Source organism: Nipponia nippon, unplaced genomic scaffold (assembly GCF_047370975.1).
Source record: "Nipponia nippon isolate SJK-2023a ecotype South Korea unplaced genomic scaffold, ASM4737097v1 scaffold_5, whole genome shotgun sequence".
Taxonomy (NCBI): domain Eukaryota; kingdom Metazoa; phylum Chordata; class Aves; order Pelecaniformes; family Threskiornithidae; genus Nipponia; species Nipponia nippon.
The window spans coordinates 22446573-22468776 of NW_028262369.1; the positions used below are offsets into that span (position 1 = coordinate 22446573).

The following is a 22204-nucleotide window of genomic DNA, read 5'->3' on the forward strand; positions in this document are numbered from 1 at the left end:
GGCCCGAGCCCCCCGACAGGGCGCTCGCCTGGTCCCAGAGCTGAGGAGCGAGTCGGTCCCCGCTTAGCCCGCAGCAGCGGCTGCACAGCTCTTCAGCTGGTGTTTGCATGACCACACAACTGAAAGCAGAGGGATGGCAAGCTGTTCTAGCAAAACAGCATCAGGTCCTGCAACTCGCTTCTGACATTAGGCAGGCGGAAGACTAAATAATTATTTCGCTGCCAGGCTCTTCTGGCCCAGATCTTTAATCATCATTTGAAGCTTGAAATAAGTCTCTGAGTGTTTCTTTCCAGCACAAGTTCCAGCCCGCGCTGCATCTCCTGCCCACCTATGTACAAGTCTCCCAGCACTGCCTTGCCAGCTTTGATTTGGGAGAGTTAACAGAGAGTCTGTTCCTTGGCTTTCCCATCACATCCATTCTTCTTCACAAAGCGACACAGCTGACAAGCCGTTGGTTTCAATATCGAAATGAGTTTCTTTGCTGAGAAGCAGCTTTGTAAAAGTAGCAGCAGAAAGTTTTGTGTTTGTTTTCTGTCCTTAATGCTGTGCTCAGGTTTAAAGACATAAATGGATGTTTTGAAAGTAATTTTCAGGGATAGGAAATGAGCTCCATTTGCATTCAGAAAAGACCCATCTAGGACTGCGCAAAAAGGCACTACGCATTGCTGGTGGTAAGAAAGGCAAGACAAGACACTCTAATTACAGCTGAAATGCAGACAGAGGTGTGCACTGCCGTGACCTTTATCATACACAGGCTCCACACAGCCCAGAGACCTCAATGTCCAAGGCTTTTCATCAACATTAAAAGCCCCCCCCAGGATCTCCTTTCCTCCATCTCTCTTCATCATTTGTTTTTCCATTCATTCCCTAACAGCAGGACACCGCATTATTTCATAAGCCATCAGGACTAATTTTCAGATCTCCTAGTGAGAGTTTCTCAGTGCCTTTCCCTGCTTTGCTGATGACAGCTCTTGCATAAGAAGCTCCTGATGGGTAGTAATTAATTAGAGTCTCACACAGACAATTCACTTTTCTTTTGTTTAGGATAATTAGCGAACAGAATGACACCTGCCAAAACCAAGCGGTTTTCCATCCACGAGGGTGCTGCGTATTTCCAGTTTGGCTCGTCTTGAAAGGAAATTATTTTTGCGGGTCCTTTTGGTCTCCCTGGGGCTGCGTGCCAGTAGCGCAGCGCTCCATTGTGAGAGCCACAATTCTGCCACCCCGTCGTTGGGAACGGCAGCATCTGGCCACCGGGTCAAGTGCTGAAATCTCAGTGGTTTGTGGAAGAATCTGTATGCACACCAGGGCCTGTGGATTTCATTCAAGCCTTGACAAAATTAATTCTTGTTGCTTTCCCAGCAGGACGAGGACTGGAGGAATGGGATCCTTCCTCTTACAGAAGTTCATACGAGAAACCTGCATTTTAATTACTTTTTCTGCAATAAGAAATGCATAAACTGGAATATCCCCAGCAGAATCACAGTCTGGGTAACTATTGGAAGCATGTATTGCTCACTTCTGTGTTTTTAAATCACCTCCCTCAACCTGCTGGCAGTGCTCTGAACGCAGCCCAGGGTGCTGGGGGACTCCCTTGCCCCCGGAGCCCATGGCTGGCTCACGGTCAGCTTGGCGTCCACCAGGACCCCCAGGTCCTTCTCCGCAGAGCTGCTTTCCAGCCCGTTGGTGCCCACCCTGTACTGGTGCTTGTGCTGGGGGGTGATTCCTCCCCAGTGCAGGACTTTGCATTTTTCTTTGTTGAACTTCATGAGGTTCCTGTCGTTTCTCCAGCCTGTCCAGGTGTGTCAGGCACCCCTCCACCCCTGCCTGCGCGTTCGGTGGGAGGGCAGGTTGTACAACCGAGCTGCTGAGCTCTTGCAGACAGCGAGAAACGGGGTCCCTCCTGCCCGCGTGGATTTGGGGGCCAGTAGCTCACTGACAGGCTAAAGACTCTTGGAGTGTCCTATGAGGCTGGCGATTGTATTAAATAAAAGTCATTTTGTGTTATTATCATAAAACACTCGCTGAGCTGGCACACTGAGATTTAACGGGACGGAAGCGATCGCACTGGCAGCAGCAACAGTAAGTCAGCCCCCCTCTCTCGGAGAGATGCAGGGATGCTCGGCGGGGGGGGGTCTCCTTTGCCCCCGGCCGGCGGCGACCCACGCAAAACAGAGCAAGCGGGCGAGAGCGGGGCTGCAGAGCGGCTGCAGGCAGCCGGGACATCGCTTCTCCGCTCCGCGACGCCATCCCCCAGCCACCAGCTCCCCTGGCAGCCCGGCGTCGGACCAGGGGCCGGATCCTCCGCCCCCTCTGCGGCGGGAGGCGAGGGTGCCCTGCAGGCTCGGGGAACCACCGCCCCGCAAAGAGGAATCGAGGAAATTAAGTAGGAATTCTGTGCAGAAAGGAGGTACAGGAATAGCCGTCTGGACTCAGCAGCTTGGCCCCAGCTGGTGCCCGCGGGTTAATTTGCCTAACTTGCCAGGCGATGGAAGCCTGGTGAGGCCAGTGACTACCCGCTTCACCAAATTTCACCTGCAGGTATTCTAAATATAAACCGCAGAAAGACAGACACAGCGCAGTCACAGAGACAGCGCTCATTACCCCCGTAAATGCGACACAGCCTCCAAAGCCGTGGTGCTCTGGCCGTACCCTGTCATGTTGCCATCTCCCTACGCTTGCCAGTAGGGATAACTTATGTTAGTGACAGTAGTAGTTTACTGTGCTAAAACTATAATAAAGTAGAATAAAACCAACCGTAATATTTGTGTAGAATATTATTACTCAGAATATTCAAATAACTACAAAAACACACTCCGGAAGTGCATCATATTGTAGTATTTATTACAGAGAACCTTAGAATACATTAGATTGAAATCTCCAAAAATCAATACTCCTCCCCAGCACACATTGTATTTATTTTTTTTGCAGAGAGACACATAAAAGGAGCGTGTCCTGTCTCCTCCTGCCTCCCCATCCCCACGGATCAGCGGCGTTGTCCCTCAGCAGGACCAGCCCTGCTCTCCTGCAGCTGGCGGTGAAGGTTTTGGTAAGGACAGCTGGCGGGCGAGGGCAAGCTCAGCCCCAGACTTCGCCTGGGCAGGGGACCGGCAGGCGAGCAGGTAGGATGGGCTCAGCCACCTGGAGAGCTGCAGACTCTGGGCAGCACCAGGGATTTTATTGAGAGACATGAGAAAAACACGAGACCTTCCCCCTCTGCAGCAGAGAGAGCCTCCATGTGTGAGTGCCCAGCGGGGACAGACACTGTCCCTCTCACGGGAGCACGACACAGCTGTCGGAGAGACAGAGGCTGTAAAAGAAATACCTTTACCTCAAAGAGGTAATTTTACCTCTTCTGTGTTTATTTAAAGGCAAAAACTCCCAACAACCCAGCCCACAACAAACTAGCGATGTATTCTTTAGGAAAAAAAACAACTGTCAATGTTTCATTGCTCATCTCCATTGGTCCCTCTTCCCCTCCAGCATCCAGCTGCAAATCCTGCTTGCATCACAGGACTTCTCCTTGCATGTCCAGAAAAAAGTGACCCGTTGATCCTCCGTGCTTCCCGGGGCAGAGGGGTGCCACCCAGGCTGGTCACGCCTGGCGTGTCCTCCCGGGCTCCGTGGTGCCCACAGGGACCAGACAGTTCCCGGGGGGCAGGCCCATACATAAAGCAGGACCTTGCAGCAGATGAGCGGGTGAGTACGCCAGGCACTCGCTTGGTCGCAGGGCAAAGAAAGGCCATGGGGTTCGTAAAGTAAAATAACTCGGGTGAGGACATGGGGGCTCCTTCCCCACGGAGCCCCAGCCCGGGCAGCAGCCGGCAGGTGGCAATGGCTCCTTGGGCAAAGGCGTGAGCGGGGAAGAGGAGATGGGGACAACCCAGCTCCCATGGGACTTGGTGGCTTTTCAGGGTGCTCGAGGGCTTCGTGTTGCCATTTCTGTCACCAATCAGCCTGGGCTCTGTGACTGTGGGGCAGGGGCTGCTCACAGCGATGCATTTGTCAGCTTTCACAAAATAACAGGGACAACCTGCGGCATCTCATCCCAGGAGACTATTTCACTCAAAGCAGGGAGGGAAATGCCAAAAACCAGAGCAGACACCAAGCAGGTTACATGTGCTGTGCCGGCCGCACTAACGAAGGAGGGATTCGGGCAGGGACAAGGGCAAGAAATCTGCTCTTTACATCAGTTAGTCCTGTGCTTGAGGCAGGGGCACAGGAGAACCAGGTCATAGAATCAGAGAATCATTTAGGCTGCAAAAGACCTTAAGATCATCCATCCTCGCAGAAGCGGGACACCTGTCCCTGATTCCTCCGAGCTCTGCCCTGCGTTCGGCTGCACGGGGACCTGCTGCGCAAGCCGGCGCCGCGGCCGCCCAGCGAGGGACGCTGCGGGACAACGGCACGTTACGTTTCAAGAGCCAGCTGAGAGAAATGTTATTTATTATACAACTCTGGCCTCTTCAAGGTCCAGTTCCAGTAAACTGCAAAGTGAAACGCTAAAGGTGTTCCCAATTTAAGCAGCACGTTGTTGACCGAGTTCCTCAGTGGGAAATGGCAGGCGGGCAGGCCTGCCTCTCACAGGCTGCTGGCTCCCGCCCTAGGCAAAGGTTCGCTACCACAGGCAAACACCTATTCACCAGTAACATCAACAATAAACATTTTGTTCACAAAAATAATTACAAAATTACTCTGACACTGTTAGAAAGTGGTGTTTCACGTTAGACTCTCATCAGCGGGAAATAATTACTGTAAATGCTCCAGAAGTAAAAGACACATACAGAAAAAGAAATTAGTTCACAGTTTATACAAGGGGAAAAGAAAAACACAAACCGTGCTTTACTGCAAGCTTTTAAACCCAAGGCTGATTGCACAGATCAATGGCTCAAAGACAGACTAACAATCTACAAATGTACAAAATACGAAAACCAGTTTCTTGCTGCTTCAAACATCGATTGCAGTTTAAAAAAAAAAAGGGCATTTAGCTGCAAGTGACATGTAAAAGGAATAATGACACATTTGATGATTAATTTTCTTAGATAAATGAGCTATACTCCTGAATGCCCTTCAAAATTAATTTGCAAGAGCTTAATATTAGGGCTTAATACGGACTTCAGAAGCTGCACGTGGTTCCTCCTGATTGCTTGTCCAGTTTAAAGTGAAAAGGCCTTTCCTGGTGCGTATGGAGCCATGGCAAAAACCCCATCTCTCTGCAAAATGACCAACTTTACTGGGAATTAACACCAAATTATTTGTAGCAAAGGCACAGGTATATTTATGGGAAAGCATTAAGAGCTTCACTATTAGAAGCAAATGGAAACTCTGCTGGGTTACTCCTGCAGCCAAGCCCCAGGTTTACGGTGGCTCCGTGCTGTTAGGACGCTCCAAAAAGCTTTTCTGCAGCGTTTCTCTTCCCTTGCCGTGCCCCAGGGCAGGCGAGGCCCTTCGGCTCTCCCAGGCACCGAGCCCCGGCGCGGCCGTGGCTGGAAGGGACTGTGTCAGTCCAGAGGGGAAGATGAAGGTCATCAGCTGAAACCCGCCTCGGCCCCAGCAACCCTCTCCCTCTGATGCAGACCACGGTCTGACCCTGTTCCCTACTTTCTCCCTGTTTCTTGGCAGGGACTTCCCAGGTCTTTTGCCAAGACGGGGCTGGAGCCCAGCAGAGGCACCAAGCGCGGACTCCAGGCTCCGTTCTGTTCCAGACAGCTCCGAGTACCCAACTCCTGGTAGGTATCAACCTCTCCTGCCAGCCCTTCGCTGGGTGGAACAGCTCTGTCCCTTGGCACCCGCTGCCTCAGCGGAGGGTCAGTTTGAAGTGAGTGGGAGCTCCGATTCTGGCTACAACACTCCAGCTGTCAGGAAAAATCTTCCTTAGGAGATTAGTGCCAAAGTTTTTCTCCTCTGATAGCTTTAATTCTAAATGTGTAATAGTGTATTTAAATCTCACTGTCTTTCATAAGAAATGGGCCTGATTGCAGATGGAATTGGTGTATAGCATTTAGAGTTCCTGTGTACTTAACAGCGCTGTATCTACTCTTAAAAATTAACACTCAAACTCACTACTGGCACAAGCAAAACTCCGTTGCTGTGGGCGGGGAGCATCTCCCCAGTACCTTGAGGGGGAATTGAGTCTCAGGCCTCCGACAACCGAAATCCAACCCTGACAGAAGAGGAGCTGCTCGGCACGCGCAGCCGGCCGGGCGCCCGCTGCTCCAGCCCTTCTCGTGACACAGGGGACCGGACACGAAGCCCCGGAGAAAAGGCAGGAGGGCTGTCCGCTTGCAGCTCTGCAGGGAAAACAACCCTCCAAAATTACCTTACAAAATGCCTTTGCCCAGGCACCGTACCTGCCCATCTTTGTCTCACCCAGGAACAAGCAAATGAGATTTTGCTCCTGCGTAAAACACATGTATTGGCTGCCCTGTGAAAGGAGGAGACCACTGTAAAAACAGAATAACACACTGTTATCTAACATGGCATGGGAAATACTCAGCTTTATTAAACAAATGAATTGACTGGAAGTTGAGGGGAAAAAAATAACGAGGAGAAAAGAACGCAGTAACTGACCCCAGCTCTTCGTTTCCTCTCTCAAAGGCAGATGCGGCCCGCAGGAGCCGAAACCGTAACTGGAGACCAGGGCAGAGGCAGACGGCAGCAGATGGTGGATGCAAGATATGCAGATTTTGGCTTTATACAAGAGTGAAGAAAGGTGAAGAGCGAGGTTGAATGTCCATTCAATACGGGTGAAAATGCCAGACTGAGAGTCGGTTTTAGGAAGTATTTATTCAATAAACTCCTACAGCTGTGTCCTGCCCTTCACTATGGGTCAGGACCTGGGTTCACCTGCACTATCAGAAACTTAGGGATTAGAGACATGGTGTGGAGGTTGCTTCCAAAAAGGCATGCCCACATTAAGGGATTAAATTTCTTGGTTCTACAGTAATTATGCTTAAAATCATCTTAAAAGCAGACGAGATCAGCTAATATTTGCAGTATTGCTTACATTCACAGCAGGGATTTTTGTAAATACCACATCGATTTGTTTTTCTAAGGAGCAGCACTTGCTCTGGCCATTAGGAAAAAAAAAAACAATTGGGATGGCAGAGAGGCACCCAGGAGGACAGGCTGGACTCCCACAGGTGGCAGTATCTGGACATCTACCAACTTCCATCGAGGGAAGACGTTCTGCCCTTCTTTTTTAACATAGCAACCCTCGAGCACGGCTGCAGGCACCACAGCAGGTCCAGGCTGCAAATGCTCTCCAGCCATCAGCTCTGAGGCACATGAGAGTCCTGCATGATGGGGGACAGAAGATTAACTCCTGCGTTTTCCCATGTTCCCAGGAAAGCCTTCACTGGTTCACTCAGCTGATTGGTCCCACAGTTAACGGTGCTCCTGCCTTTACAGAGTTACTGGATAAAGACTTCGTATGGCAAAATCAATGTGAGCATTTAATTTCTTGAGAAAGACGATCTTCAAACGCAACTAAATAATTTTTCTGGACACTGTAATTAAAGAAATCCAAACCTCATGCTGAACCATGCTTTTATTATTCCAGTCTACAGAGAACTGCCCTACCCTTTTCACTTCCCAACAGCAAGAAGTTTCAGCAGACGGATGTGCTGCAGGGGCTGGGGGGTCTCTCCTCCGAACAGAAGGTGACACAGCTATACTACAGCAGCTGTCTCAAAACCACATGTCAATAGTTCACCTCTGCATCCCAGGTTAACAAGAGGAGAAGGCTGATGGGCAGGAATCTCGGTCTTCCAGCCCAAATGCAGTTGCACCACAGGAGGGATCCCTGTGGCATGAGCGGGGGTGGGTTTGGTGGGGCAGCCGACCTACGCTAGCCTCCCCGCATCTTCAGACTGCAGGGGATGATGGATCCGGTGGAGAAACCATCAGGAGAGGCAGGATCCAACACCCCAGTCCGTTCCCGGGGCACTCTTAGGACCCTGGAGGTTGTCCCGCATCGAGTTCGCATGCTGGCAGGAGTGAATTTCTTTTTTTCAGCTGAATTCTAAGTTTAGCATTCACCTGGGTGCTGATCACGGCTTTACTCCGGGCGCTCTACAGGAACCTTTTCAAGACTTCAGGTTTGTCCCTGCAGCCTTCAATCACGTTTTCAAGTGACAAGGCGTTCCGGTTACTAACGCAAACCATGTTTTCATTCCCCCCACCATACACAGTATTTTTGAAACAAGTACATTAGATTTGTGTCATATTCAACATCCAGAAACAGAGACACCCAGCAAGAGCCAGGTTAGCAGCTTGTTTGAGAAAAAGCAGTGGGTTTTTTGGTAAAGCTTGACTTAAATTCAAAGTGCGGATAAATACTTGCTTTGGTCCCTTTTGCTCCATAGGATTTTTTATCACTAATACATTCAAGTGTTTCCACACCTCTCCTACCATTTACTATTGTTGCTGGGTTTTGCCCGTTTGTTTTTAATTGCCTATATAAGTTTTACATAAATTTAGCTTTGGAATACACAATATATTCATCTTTCTTAGCTCCTCAAAATAGTTCTTTGAAAAGGCACGTATACAAAAATATTCACTAACTATGAAGTAGAAAAAATATATTTGGCTTGCAAACAAGTGTGGTTTTCTTTACCTGCTTATCCCAGAAAACACAGCTGAGATGCAAGATCTAATTTTCCTCCCATCTGAAGCTTTTTAGCTGAGCGGAGCAGGGCCTGTGAAGGCAAACTGACTTCTCCAAGTCCATACAGACAGGCTAGCTCACCAAAGATCAAAAATACAGGATCCTTGGATCAAACTACTGCCTTTTCTACTGTGGGCTCTTAGGAAAAGGGGTTTGGAAGAGATATTAGTTTTATGGCAGTACCATTTGTACTAGAATCTCATGTTCAACAACAAAAATGTGGACATTTTACTTCCAAGTACATCATTTTACCCGGATAACACCCCACAATTAATGTAGCCACAAGAATTTTGATTCTTTTCCTCTTCCTGCGGTACCGTAAGTCTTTAGCTACCGGAACCGTTGCTTCTTCAGAGAGTGTTTCATACACTGATGCACTGTTCAGCACGTCTCTGACCTCACAGTTTCTTTTACAGCTACTGATGAGTATTTTCAATTTACTTTAAAAGAGACCCCGTAACAGCAGCCACAAGTTTGCCGTCATTGGTCAGGGCCTCCCTTTCAACGACTGAAATACAGCGTTCTGACTGCTTTTTGATGCGGACCATCTGTGTATTCCCAAGCTCAATTTAACACAGACATCAGCTAAGCAGTAAATACATCAGGATTTTGGAGAAAAAAAAAAAAGCCTAACAATACATTTGGTGTTTGTACAGTGCATCCATTTATCACCAGTCTAAGTGGATACCGATGCATCATAACCCAGCAGTCTTTCTGAGCATCCAGTGGCTGCAACGCGTCCAGGTCCACTCAGTCTGCAGCACTCAGCGGCCCAAATCGTCCCCAGTGAAATGACACATTTGAGCTTTTCCCCCCGCAAAACACCACAGATGTACGTACTTCAATCTACATATTAGGTCACTCCTTTCTATCTTGCCCTTGGGGTCCCCAAACAAACCCTAAACCAAGAACAAGCTCTTTCAACACATTTTGCTGACATGTTTGAAGAGAAGAGATACTTTACTCCTAAACAGGGAGAAAAAATGTCTGTATGGGTCTGTACTGCCAACAGACACACCGTGCTCGCCCCTGTGGAAAACACGGTCAGCTAGAAGGTGCTGCTGCGCCTGCAGACGAGCAGCGTGGTGGCTGCGTATGTTCATGGCAGGCAGCTGCCACTACAGAGGGCTTACAAATCTGTCGAAGGCTCTGCCTTGGGGACAGACCACAGCCTAGCACGGAGCCTGAGGACTGAGCGTTAGCACAGGCTCCATCTGGATCACCTGAACCCATCCTCTCACCTGAACCCATCCTCTCACCTGAACGCCCATGGCACGGAGTCCAATTTCAAGTGCAGTTCTTCACGGGGGTGCTCAGACATACACCTAACGGGCATCAACAATAGATAATTTGGCACCGGAGGCTGACTTGAACACAATCAAATCTCTAAAGGCAGGCCCCACATTTGAAAATCAGGTCAAGAAATGGAATTTCTTCCTGCTAAAATCCTGGCACTCAAATATAGAACCAGTTACCCAGCTTCAAAATAGGAGAGCTCCTGAAAGAAGTCAGGAGAGGGAAAAACAGGGGAACGTATCAACACCTAAAAATAAACCATTAAGAGTATCAAATGATGGTGTGATGACTTAAGTGTTTTTCTCCGTGGTCTCTTGCACCTTGGCAGCAGTCATCTGAAACTGCGGCATGTATGGCACAATGGCTTTATACTTAAGGCTACTTTGGATAAATGCATTTAAATTAGGAGGTGTATGCTGAAGAAACCCCACATCTTTGAGTAGATCAGCTGTATGGAACTTACACATCACCCCGGAACCCTCTGTTAAAAAAATGACATTTTCTCTTTTTTCCAATGATGTTATCCCTAGGTAATACAGGCTCTGCTCAGGACTACCTCCATCTCTGAAAGTGTCATCCTGGTCTGAAGGCTCTGAAAATCCCTCTGAAGAAATAAGAGAAAGGGAAAGAGTCTTGCCGGGCTGCCTGCCAGGTGGATCAGGTAATAGGAGGAATGCCCCATTTCCCACCTCCCAAGAGGTACTTGAGAAGGCACCTGTAGCTAAGGAATCTTCAGCTAAGAAGCATCTATCAAAACAATGTCTTAGATTCATTTTCTGTCCGTAAAGCCCACTTGATCTGGAGTTACTTATAATAGTAGCATATTTAATATCGGACTGCCTTGTAATTTCTCCACTGATTTGGTCATCACGGGAGCTCTCAGAGAAGCTGCTACTATTGAAATGGCTGCTAGAGCAAGCAGAGTCATGTTCAGAGTCTTGAATTTTTGTAAACATCGAATCAGTTACTAAAAAATCTTGTGTGTCTTCTTTTTTCAACGCTTTAGTAACACTGATGTCTTCCAGCACTATTTCTGGTTCCAGAAGAAGAGGCTCAAATGACATTGCTTCGGGGTGCTTGATAAAAAGATGCTCAAAAGTTTCAGGCTAGAAGAAAACATATATTTTAATGCTCATCTATTATTTAATAGCTTTATTTCAGGATGAAGCTACAAATTTTAAGAATCACAGACAAACCCCCCATAGTTTTAGTAAGAGTATACAGTTGGAAATCCTCTAAAACACATTTCCTCTTTTCTTTATGCCTGTGTGCAGGTGAAGAACGAGGGACAAGAGAAAAAAGCGAGAACCTGTTTGTGTGTCAAGTGCTGCAAAGCAAGCGTTCAGTGAAGTGCTCAGTACTCCAGCCAAGACAGCGCATCATTTAAGCTGAAACAGAAGCAGCTGGATGGTCCCATTCATTTCAACATTAACAAACGTGCACGTATTGTTAAAAACACACTCAAGTGCTTTGCAAGACAAAGGTCTTATGCCCTTAGGTGTCCTTGGGTTTTTATTTAGATTGTATAAACAATAGACTTAATCATTTACATGTCAACTAAAGTAACTTTCCCTGCTAGGATTACATTATTTAGGGTCAAATTCATCCTTCTGTAGTATTTTTAGAGCATTCCCAGCTCTGAATAGCAGCTGTACATTTGAACTGCATGAAGAGAAACACACATTTATTTTGGAGAAATGTATGCTTTTACTACTACCTAATATATATGCATGTAAAATACACAACAGCATGAACTGACAGCAAAACTGGAACTCCTAGCTACAAAGGAAAATTCACTTGAAAAACATGTATTTCCTAACGAATTCAAGACAAAACAAATAGATAAAAACAGATTTTGTGTATATTAGCAAACCATATTTTACATCAGGAAAGCTGCCAAAACAACTAGGAACATGTCAAAATACTTAGACTACTATACAATTATAGAAAAGAGTAAGCTAACTTGCATATATCTTAGGCTGCTACTTTAGTCTAGACTAGCTATCAGTAGTGCCTATGCCCTCACATGGCAAAGCTGGCGAGCAGGTTTCTGCCTGCTTTGGTACTTGCCCCACGCAAGTCCATCACCTTCCCACACAGAAACCAATCCGCACACTGGAATCTCTCCTAGTCTTCAAAATAATGTCAATAACCACATATAAAATTAACCAGCTATTGAAATGAGCTGTAGGCTGCTACCATACTGTATATACAAGCCATAATGATTGTAACTTATATTGCCCGATGAGAGCTGTCTTCCCTCTCACAGGTTTGCTATGAATTGACACAGAAACATGGGCACTGTGGTGCCAAAGCAGACTAACAGTCCATACAGCGTATAGTGCCCCCAGCGGCATTTTCAAATGGGAGACATATTATTGGGAAGCTTTTGAACCATCCAAAACCCATGTTTCCTCCTGATACACCTGCCCTCCTGCAACAAGCAGCTGGTTTATCCTGAACAGAGATGGTTTACATTCCTTCCAAAATCTGCTTGCTCCCTCACCCCAGCCCCCAGTATCTGCTCTTATAAATGCATACGGGTACCACAGAAAACACACGGATATTACTGCCTGCAAAGGTTAAATACATCACATTCAAAGATAGGAATGTTGTTTGGCAAAGGCCACCATCTGTCAACTCAGACACATCACTTATTAAACCATGCCAGATATTTAATCAAATACAATGCATAATCCAACATCCTGAGAAAATGTAAAACTATAGCATATCAGCAATTACAGAGTAAGCTGGGTGAATAGTTCTGTATTTCCACAGTATATGCATGTGTGGTATAATCTGGGCACAAACCGTGTTAAACAACAGGCAAAGCAGTTCCATAAAACTCAGGGGAAAACTCACAGTCTCAGGTCATTAGTTCCCAAACTCTGCTGACCAGATGAACTGAGATCCAAACAAACAAGGAATTTCAAGCAACGATGTATTTTGCTCTCCTGTTCAGTCTAGGTTTTAAGTTCTATTTGTCTCATAAGCAACAGACTACCTCTGAGCTGTAAGCCGGTTACTGCCCCTGAGATGGGTTAAAGTCAAAACCACTTTGCATTCTAGTTGCTCAACACAGATATATCAAAATACGCTACTGGCCTAATTCCACCATGACCAGATTTTGACTTTCACATATATTTAACTTTACAGACTGCAAATCAGCCCATGGACATACTAATTTAGATATGCATGAGTCTTTGCAAGATTGATATTAATTTCCCTGTAAAATATTTGTAGTAGTTGTGTTTAAGTAATTTCTCCAACATCAGGTCCTAAAGGTTTTTTTATTTTAATTTACTATTTTATTGAGCAAATAAGACGAATTTTTATGATTTTGACATTATGCATACACGTAAAGGCTTGCAAGACAGAGTCTAGATGCAAGACTTGCCTGCTTTAGATTATGATTTTAACGTCTTGCTGCCGTGAGCAGTACAATCAGGATAAAATAATACTCTATAAATGCAGTTCTGGAATACCAAATACCAAATGTGCTATATTGAACATGCAAAGTAATGATCAGATGTTGACTCAAGGATTTAATATTGATATGTACCAGGACGAGACAGGAGTTCCACACCAAATGCCTTCAGAAAGACATCAGAACTTTCCAGTCGTGGTATATAGGCTATTTATGTAACCAATGCTTAATACAACTAAGGAAAAATACCATGCAAGTACTGTACACTGCTTTTTCTACTGGAAACGCCATGCACACATACAAAAGCAGGATTCGGCTGTAAACACATGATTTAAAAGAATGTGTTCTGGCCTTGGGCACTCACGAGGTGAGTGAGAGATGATCATGCTAATCTGAGGACAGGCACTGTGCCTTCAGTGCAATTAACGTTAACCAACATTTTCCAGTAAGATTAGTACAACATACGGAAGAGGCGTGCTTCCTACTGCATAACAAGCTGTCAAAAAATCATGTCAAACTTCAATTTCTTTCATACTTGCATACATCATTTCTTTGCCATTAATTATGGACCAAGGCATATGAATATGGAGCAGTAGCACCAGGGTGTCAGCTTTACCCTCCTTTCCTAGTTAAAACTTCATCAACTTTAATACACTTATTTCAGCTCTACCAGTCGTCGAGGAGAATCGTTTCCAACGTGCTAAATCCAACATGCAAATTTCGTGCACCTTTGCAATCGGGGACAGTGAGGATTTGTCACGAGCTCCTTTTGCTATAGATGAAGAGATTAAATAGACAAATACAGGTGCACCAGCGCAACTTACACTCCTGCAATTAACAGGTATTCAAAGAGCCCAGCCCTTCCCAGGATGCAGACATGGAAGCAGACATGTCAGTCTGGTCTGGGATTTAACGAACTGCACCAGTAAAACACACTTAGCTTTCTAGACCAAGGCAGAGGCACAAGCTCTGCGAACGCCAGCCAGTACGACTGCTGCCACGAGGCTGGAGGACACCCGCTCTTCACTCCACCCGACCACAACTGCATCTTCCCCAACAGAAGGATTTCCAGGAGCTTCATTTATCATTAAAACATACAGCATGGTGCATCACAGAAGTCAGCATATTAGCATGTTTAGCATGTTAAAAAACCACAAAAAATTGTAAGTTAAAAAACAAAAAAAAAAAAGGCAGAAACGGCCCCAACACCACCGAAATCGTATTTTCCTTGAGGATTTCTGGCTTGTTTTTTCAAACACAGATCTAATGTCAGAGATTATTCAGGCATCTGCATTGAGGTGGCTGCATGTTTAAATGATAAACAAATGAAGAAGTGATATAAATAACATGCACATTGTTATTTTCAGGAAAAAGCAAGCAAGCAAACAAAAAAACAGTAAGGCACAATGCATACCCAGTTTCTGCATTCTCTGAGTTGCTGCTGCATGCAAATGCATGCACTTTTGAACTAAAAAGTTCAAAAGACCATAACGGGACAAGCAAGTACTTGTGCAAATAAGAGGTTTGTTCACTTTGATGTGCCTGGAGTCAGTGGAAACTCCCAAGCTAGCTCTCAATTAGAACAAATACTCAATTAGAATTAAAAACCACTTTCAAGTGAAGTCAATAACTGGGCAGATCTTGCACTCAAACTGTATAAATCCCAAACCAGTCTGATGTCTCCGCTTCCATGGCTGCATCTTGAGAAGGGCTGGGCTCTTTCAACTCCTTTTGTAAGCCAGGGCTTGAAAGTATTCAGCCCTTTGCCAGTCACAGCCTTAGTCAGAAGGGCAGTAAACAAAAGTTAAAGATGCGAAATCTAAAGTGCTTCTGCCTGGGCAAGTGACAAACCGTGTTTTGGTCTGTAATATGGCACTTGCTCCTAATTTTTGCAATGGAATTTTAGATTTTTGACAGAGCTACTTCCAGGATTCATTATATTTAAACAAATCAGCATTGTATCTGTGCTTCCTGTCTTCTGAATATAAATAGAAAAATCTTCTAACAATTCTGTATAGGAAGCCTGGGAGCTGGCCCAATGGTTCAGCAGGCAGTGACCATGATTAGACTTCAAAGAATGTCCATTCTCTGTTTAAATGAAATGAAATAAAATAAAAGATGAGAAAAGAAACCTTCACTGGGAACGCAAATTAAATACCTGAAAAATCTTCTACCATTAGTTGCTCTTTCTTTTAGAAATAACAGGGCTGAATTTAGATTATTGTCTCAATGATTACACACTCTCAAACTCTGGGACCATGAGAAACTTTGTCTGCTGGTGTGAACTGGCGAAGTCCATGTAAAGGCTCTTATTTGTTACGGCTCCCAATTCACATGCCAAACAGAGAAGCAGTTTACCCCAGCAAAGAATTTGGCCTTTGATACACACACGTGGCACTGACTGAGGTGCATAAGCATTATACCTATGGGACTCTACAACAGATTTACTAATTGCCCTGCAATTTAAACACCCCCTACATTCAAAAGAGATCTTGGTCTCTGGTCCTGGCCCATTTCCTGATATTAGCCTTCTACGGCTGAGAGAACCGCTGTATTCCTAACTTCAGAGGCTCCGAGTTGCTTGGTTCAGTAATTCAGGTAGGGTCTAGTCTAACCAATAGGTAGAGTTCAGTACTGGGCAAGCAGCAGTCAGACTGATGGGGTGGGGGAAGAAGCACCGCCAGAGAAATACACACCTTCTGAAAATTAACTCCTTGCGCCCAGGAGCAATTCTTGGGGTTTGGAATATCTTCCCAAAACAGTTTCTTCATTCTGAAATATTAGGTAAATTCTGGAGTTGGTACTGCTCTCCTATATTTTGTACTGCTGTCATGCACCTTTGCTATGTCAGAAAAGGAATCTGTGCAATTTTATTTATCCAGAACGCTATGACAATGAAACAATCATTTTAGATATTATAGATGGCCAAAATTTAATAGAAAAAAAATAAAGAAATAAAGAAGTGACATACCACGTGGCAGTTTTGCAAAAATATAAAAGGTACAGGCAGTCTTTGCTGAATATGACCCCAACCCACCTTCCACAAAACTCAGAGGGATTTTTCTCAATTGGCTTTTACTTCAGACCTTAGTTTGCTATGACAAGTAAATATGGAACTCAGAGTGCTTTACAAATTCAAAGCACATGACACTTGTTAACTTGCCCACAAATCACTCTGCAGAAGTAAGGAGTATGGGGTACAGCCTAAAGTGATACTTCCCAGTGAAAACGAACAGCTCTGATCATCATCTTACTGCAAGGACACCAGACCCGACAGGGCAATGGTCTGACTTTCACAAGGTAACAAGCCTGTGCACTCAAGACACTTTAATTCTTGGTGCTGTATCCCACAGAGTCCACTGCCTTTCAGTACAGTACATCAAATATACGATAAAAATAATTCCTAGCTTTCCCCAGAAAGACTCTGCCCACCAGTTCAGCAGACAGGCATCACCTAAGTTGCATCCCCTTCTTCTAAAGGCCTTCTGGGACTTTTATATGACAATGAACAACTTACCTTTGGTGCGAAACCAGCAATGCTCCAAGCAACAGAACTGAGGTTGAAATAACTATTGGCAGAACCACGTAGAGGCTGGCATTATTCTCATTTTCATATCCACCTGGAAAAAAAAGGAATTCAGACAATAATGCAGTAAAATAATTTGTCTGTGAACAAATAGTTTGCAACAGGGAAATAACAAACAGTACAAACAACAGCTTATACACAAAAAAACTTGATAAACAGTTTTATTGCTCATCAACAAACCTTTGCCTTGAGAACAAACAGACAAAAAGGAAGGAATTATTTCAAATACTGAGGTGACTCCTCCATTCCTGTGGGAGGTGCCGACTGCTCCCTTGCTATTAAGCAATTAAATCAGAGCATATGAAATAAGATAATAGTCCACAATTGGAAAAAGAAGAATCACAGGGACACAGGATCTCGGCTATGAAGTTAGATGCATGGGAATTCAGGTCCCTCCCTCAACTAATCCCACAAAGAGTTTTCAGATTAAAGCAACTGAGGTCTAGATCACTGGTTATATTACAATTACTTTATTACTGACATTTTTTTTCTGGTAAGATATAGACTTCTCCTGCACTTAAAGTTTACTTTTAGAAGCTCCTATTTCATAAACAACATGGAGAAAGATCCTATAGGTCACCTTTGGTAAACTGATCCGTTGCTCTGGATTTGCCTACTCCTTCGGCAAACACAGGGTACAGGCTGAACTGGTACTTCTCAATCAGAATAAAGTGATCTGGAAAGAGGAAATCAGCCTTTTGAATCAAAACTATTACCCTACTTTTAAACAATTACCTCCACAGAGGCTCTGGTCACCTATCAGAGTTCAGATCAGCCCAGAGAGGAGAATAATGAAAGCCATCTTTTACGGATACATACTTTGATATCAGAAGATTAAAACTATTAATCTATACCAGATAATCTAGCATTATTCTGTCATGGAATTAACACCTTTATGGAGCTATTGTAAAAATTTCTGAGATTAAAGCCAAAATGCAAATGGAATGCACATATTAACTTAGATAATTAGCTGGTTCATTCAATATTCCAGAACTAATTTTATTGTATTGCCAAAAAATGAACACACTCCTGAGCTTCATTCTTTGTTGACCTGATTATTAATGCAACAGTCAATCCTTTACAGTCAGTCCTCTAATAATAATAATCAAGAATTGGTCTACTAGTCCTTACCATAAAAGCCATCAGAAACAGAGAGGGGGGAAAAAAGGAATCCGAGAGCTCAGTAATGCTACATTTTTCTGTTCCATAACAATTAACATAATGTATTATATTTTCAAGTGCACACTCACCATAAATATAATATTTACTAATATTTGGAGGAACTCGCACCCATTTCATCTCCTCTTCTTTGTTAAGGTTCTTCCATTCAATAATAAAAGATGTTATCACATATATTTGAGGTGAAAGCGTCCAAATCAAAATCACACAAGTGCTGTTCACTGGGTAAGCGCTAAGCGACTGCACAACATTCACTGACAGAACAAGGAGAAAACAGCCGTGAATTACATGAGCTCAGACAGAGGTGAGATGAGAGCTGGGTTAGCAGGAGAGGTGTATACTATGAACTACCTGCACACGAATGACTGCTACGGTTTCAGCACTTTATCACTTGTTTAATTATCTTCTGTATAATAAAGCCTGATCTTTAGTTCACATAAGCAAACATACGTCTCTCTAAGCCAGCAAAACTTGGTTTACACCAACTAGTCCCGAACACTAAAGAGATCAAGTTTCTTACCAGACATCAAACAAATATCCTGATTCTCATGTGCACCTCCTTAATTATCACTCCTTCACCAAAAAATTATCAACAACTGAAATGTCAACATTTAGCTAGTAAAGCACGCATTGAGAGCCTTGTAAGCTCTACAACGACTACAGGGTTTCCAAAATACGCTTACACAGAATATCAGAAAGAACTTTATCCATAGAAGTGCTTTAAAAATTGCATTACAGCAGTAAAGTTCCAAGAATAGACAGCAGTAATGCTTCCACAACGTATATTTGCATATGAATATTACACAATTGAAGTCTTCAAAAGCAATAGCCTTTATTTTATTAAGAAAGCAGAGTGCAGCCAAATCAATGAAGAGGCTGCTTAGGAAGAAAAGCCAAACCTCTGAAAACTATGTACTCTGGCAGCCCGTCAGGTGAGCAGCCAGAGAAACAAGACCGCATTTCATTTTGGAAACAACGAAACATTCCCTAGCAGGAATGTTGGGTGTTCCCAAGACAAAGTAGATGAAAGATCAATTCTACAGTAAGATTTTATTTTTCTTTGATTAATTACTTTATATTCTGTTAGTGGAGGGCAGACAGCCCAGTTAAAGACAACTCTTTTCCCAACTCAAAGATCATTAAGATTTCCATGCGATGGAAGTTTCATTTTTCAAATAGCTCTGTTGGTGAGATACAGAATCTGTTTCCCATATACAGATGAACATATCATCGTAAAACATTTTTTATTCTAACAAAGGGAATTTTATTACAAAGAAAGCTTTGTCCACAAGGATTCCTAGCATTTTCCACATCTCAAAATGGTTACTGATTGGTGTTCTTACCTGTGCTCATTTGCTGTGATAGAGTTAAATTAAAATTAATTGAAGAAACTCCAATTGAATTCATGGCTAAAACTGTAACGGTATGTGTGGGTTCAGTCCATGGAAATGAACAGGTAGTGCCATTATTAACATATTCTGACCACGTGGTGTTTCCTGATGTCTGATGCTTTATAACGTATCGGCTCACACTGCACAATGAGTGATTCTTCATCAGTGGCTGCAGCAAACATTGGCATTAATTAATTTCCCAGTCTTTGATTTCAAAAGCAAATGTTATTTGGGCAGAAGGCACTGTTCCAATTTTAAGAAAACACGACCCAATAAAGATATTCTATAGACTGGCTACTGTCCTTTTAGCAAAGGCACTGTAGTCCATTTAAAGACTTTATTTCTTCTGTCTGCATCTCTGAGAGCTGACACACTTACTTGCTATCTTTCCAGTGAAGAGAGGGCAGGCAGGACAAGGAAATACAACCTTTCAGACTCCTATAGTAACTCACTGTTTTATGTTAGTATTTTTCAGGATTGAAAAACCAGAACAGATGACTGTTTGCATACCAAACATGAACAAACAGGAGTGGGCAGTCACTGCCGTACTTTTTTTTCTCTGTCCTGCATTAACCTTTTAAGGTAGCTTTGCCCAGTTTACATGCAGTTGCAGCGGTGTTTATACAGGCAGCTGCCTAGGAGTCAGTGGCACATTCTGCTCAGAGACCCTGGCCAGCAGAACTTGGCAGCTGAAGACTGCATCTCTCATTATAACTTACAGTCTCTGATTCCATGTTATTCTTTTTTTCTGAGTATTAGAACAAACTGCATTTTAAGTCTGTTTCATAGCATTTGTATAACTAACGCTGAAAGTGTAGGCTGACATGAACATATCATGCAGCATTGACACTTCAGCTGCATTAGTACAGCTCAGGCAGCCGGTCTGGCCTCTTCACAAAGCCAAGGAAGCTTGCAGCCTGCCCTGAGGGCTCTCCTAAAGTAGTGAGGACTGCAAGACTTCGGGAATAGTGGGATGTTCCACATGGCTGAGATGCAGCCCCACATGCAGTTCAACATGGCTGTGGTGCATGCAACTGGACCTGCACAAGAACAATTTGACCGCAGCCTCAGATGGGTCCGCTGTGCAAAAATCAGCTCACTTCAGAAGGCTGGCCTGTGAGCTTCCCAAGTCTGGAAACATGCTGGTTACCAGTGTATGTCTGTGCTGAGCCTCACCTACCTGCTATTCCAGAGCAATCACACAGCACTAGGAAAGTTTTTGTCCTACTACATTACTGTAAACTTGGTAATGACTAGGGTACAAAATCAGGTCGACGTGTGCCAGCTAGCTGCAGGAAAGATTACACAGAATAAAAACAGAAAGGGGGGGGAAATAACAGCAACAGAGGGGAGTAAAGTACAAGACAGGCTGACTGAGCAAAGAAGGCAGAACCATCTCACCTTGTATCACACTATTACAATCTATATTCACCAGCAACCTCTACTTGCCTCTAGTATTCGCCAAGCAAGAGGCAGTAACACAAAAGAAGTCATATCCGAAGTGCCTTGCATATGAGGTGCCATAAACAGCGACTGCCCAAGTTTGCCTCCCAGGGCAGTATGTGCTTATCATACTCCCTTTTTGGCAATTCTACCAATGGTTTTTGGATCAAAGTGAAAGACCAAAGTGTAATTGTTCTCACCTTCCACAGAAGCGTAACATTCTTCTGCCTCCTTGCCGGATCTTCAGTAATAATTCTCCAAAATTCAGGGCCTTGTAAGGGAGCTGCAAGATTACAGAGTTTTGAAAGAACAGTGTCACACCTCAGTCTGAAACTGGACAGACCATCAGAGTGCACTCTGAAAGCACAGGTACCTTTGATATCTTTTACAAGCGTATAGGCTGATCTGCTCCAGTTGCTCCAGTAACCTGATCCATCCAGTTCTCTGCACCGGACCTGAACAACATACTCAACACAAAGTTTCTGAACTTTTATCACAGCTGATCTTGGTGCATTTGAAACTTCATAAACCTGTAACAGAAGTCAAAATATTTAGAGTAAGAACAAAAGCCTGTTTAGGCATCTGTTAGAGTCAAAATTCCTGAAAATGAATCCAATGAGAAAGTGGCCTAATCAGTAATATTCCTTTGCTAGAAAATGCAAATGCTAATCATTGCATGCCACAAATTCCACAAAAACCAGCTAATGCACGAAACGACAATACTGCAACAATTCATGCTTTAATCTAGATTAAAAAAGACAGTACCTCCCATGTAATTTCTTCCCTATTCACAGCATACCGAATCTGAAATTTAAGATCATCCTTTGTAAATACTGGGTTTGTCCAGCTCACATTCAGCAGCCCAACATTCCTGGTGATTTCTGCATTAACGTTGGAGGGAGGAAGCGGCTTCACTAGAAAATTGAAAGAAAAAAAAAGTGACTGTAATGTCTGCACTGACATTTCTCATTAAATCCAGTCATCGTGGTTTACTTTCTTCTGTCCTGAGGGTGGCAGGTAACACATTGTGGCCTCTACTATTCCAAGTAAAGCTGGACTGTAATGCAAACATAACAATTCACCAATCCAGGCTGGCTGGCCCATTCACTGCAGACAAAAACGTCGCTGACTGAGAAAGGCAATGTTTGTCTAATGGGAAATTCTTTCCCATTCTGACCCAAACTAAAATCACCAAAGAAAATTTTAACTTGAAA

The 22204-nt window shown here is 44.1% G+C and overlaps 1 protein-coding gene and 1 long non-coding RNA gene across 4 annotated transcripts in view; one reads left to right on the forward strand and one right to left on the reverse strand.

Annotated features, from left to right (window-relative positions):
- Window positions 1-3499: 3499 nt before the first annotated feature.
- Window positions 3500-7392, forward strand: LOC148052084 (uncharacterized). The gene is made up of 3 exons (XR_015699228.1): window positions 3500-3699; window positions 5623-5729; window positions 6598-7392. It is a non-coding gene; the product is annotated as an uncharacterized LOC148052084 (long non-coding RNA).
- Window positions 7393-7534: 142 nt separating this feature from the next.
- Window positions 7535-22204, reverse strand: part of LEPR (leptin receptor) — a 43212-nt gene continuing 28542 nt past the window's right edge. For 2 of the 3 annotated variants that reach the window (XM_087734349.1, XM_087734348.1), the window contains 9 exons: window positions 21756-21904; window positions 21364-21520; window positions 21191-21273; window positions 19500-19716; window positions 18228-18410; window positions 17558-17653; window positions 16909-17011; window positions 16088-16163; window positions 7535-11070 (listed from right to left, as the gene is read on the reverse strand). In XM_087734349.1, the coding sequence (XP_087590475.1) occupies window positions 10255-11070; window positions 16088-16163; window positions 16909-17011; window positions 17558-17653; window positions 18228-18410; window positions 19500-19716; window positions 21191-21273; window positions 21364-21520; window positions 21756-21904 (1880 nt within the window). In that variant the 3' untranslated portion in view covers window positions 7535-10254. Of the gene's footprint in view, window positions 11071-11127; window positions 15480-16087; window positions 16164-16908; window positions 17012-17557; window positions 17654-18227; window positions 18411-19499; window positions 19717-21190; window positions 21274-21363; window positions 21521-21755; window positions 21905-22204 lie in introns of those variants that run through there. The other variant, XM_087734350.1, reaches the window with a different exon arrangement.